This window comes from Lithobates pipiens, unplaced genomic scaffold (assembly GCF_037356315.1).
Source record: "Lithobates pipiens isolate NorthernLeopardFrog02 unplaced genomic scaffold, aLitPip1_a1.2 Scaffold_18, whole genome shotgun sequence".
Taxonomy (NCBI): domain Eukaryota; kingdom Metazoa; phylum Chordata; class Amphibia; order Anura; family Ranidae; genus Lithobates; species Lithobates pipiens.
In genome coordinates this window covers 607,232,329-607,233,424 of record NW_027507758.1, presented here as the reverse complement: position 1 = coordinate 607,233,424, position 1,096 = coordinate 607,232,329, and the positions used below count along the sequence as shown (strand labels likewise).

General features: G+C 41.4%; 1 protein-coding gene across 1 annotated transcript in view; it reads left to right on the top strand.

Annotated features, from left to right (window-relative positions):
* EIF2B4 (eukaryotic translation initiation factor 2B subunit delta) overlaps positions 1-228 on the top strand; it is a 27,107-nt gene extending 26,879 nt beyond the window's left edge. The window contains exon 13 of the mRNA XM_077489283.1: positions 4-228. Within this exon, the coding sequence (XP_077345409.1) occupies positions 4-171 (168 nt within the window). The 3' untranslated portion in view covers positions 172-228. The remainder of the gene's footprint in view (positions 1-3) is intronic.
* The last annotated feature ends 868 nt before the right edge of the window (positions 229-1,096 follow it).

Genomic DNA, 1,096 nt, shown 5'->3' with positions numbered 1-1,096 from the left:
AAGGGGCAGACTCCATTGAAGGGGTGGGAAAAGACCCGCTCGCTGCGGCTGCTGAACTTGGTGTACGACGTTACGCCCCCCGACCTGGTAGACCTGGTGATCACGGATCTGGGGATGATCCCCTGCACGTCAGTTCCTGTGGTCCTGCGATTGAAGAGCGGAGAGCAGTGATGGCTGAAGTTTGTTTATTTATCGCTTTATTATTAAAGAAGTTCTGTTTACACCCTGCCGATGTGTGATGTCATATTGGTGTATGCCAGTGTGTTTTTGGATTTTAATGCACAATTACACAATATAATACCCACTTGTTTGGTAAAATATAAAAGATGATGTTACTTAGAGTAATTAGATACCAAACATGTCATACTTTAAAGTTGCGCATACCCATGCACCAGCAACAAACGTAAATTTTATTATCCATAGGCGACTCTTTAACAGCCTTTACAGGTTACCACTTTAGATTTACACAGGAGGTCTAGAGCCAGAATTACTACCTTCATTCTGACGTTCATGGAGATACAGTGCCTTGAAAGAGTATTCATACCCCTTGAAATGTTCCTCGTTTTGTCATTTTACAACCAAAAACATAAATGTAGTTTATTGGGATTTTATGGGATAGACCAACACAAAGTGGCACATAATTGTGAAGTGGAAGAAAAATGATAAATGGTTTTCAACATTTTTGACAAATATGTGAAAAGTGTGGCGTGCATTTCTATTCAGCCCCCTTTACTCTGATACAATTAACTAAAATCTAGTGGAACCAATTGCCTGCAGAAGTCACCTAATCCTTATATAGAGTCCACCTATGTGTAAATACAGATGTTCTGTGAAGCCCTCAGAGGTTTGTTAGAGAACCTTAATGAACAAACGGCATCATGAAGGCCAAGGAACACACCAGACAGGTCAGGGATAAAGTTGTAGAGAAGTTTAAAGCAGGGTTAGGTTCTAAAAATAGATATCCCAAGCTTTGAACATCTCACGGAGCACTGTTCAATCCATCATCCGAAAATGGAAAGAGTATGGCACAACTGCAAACCTACCAAGACACGGCCATCCACCTAAACTGACAGGCCAGGCATGGAGAGCATTCATC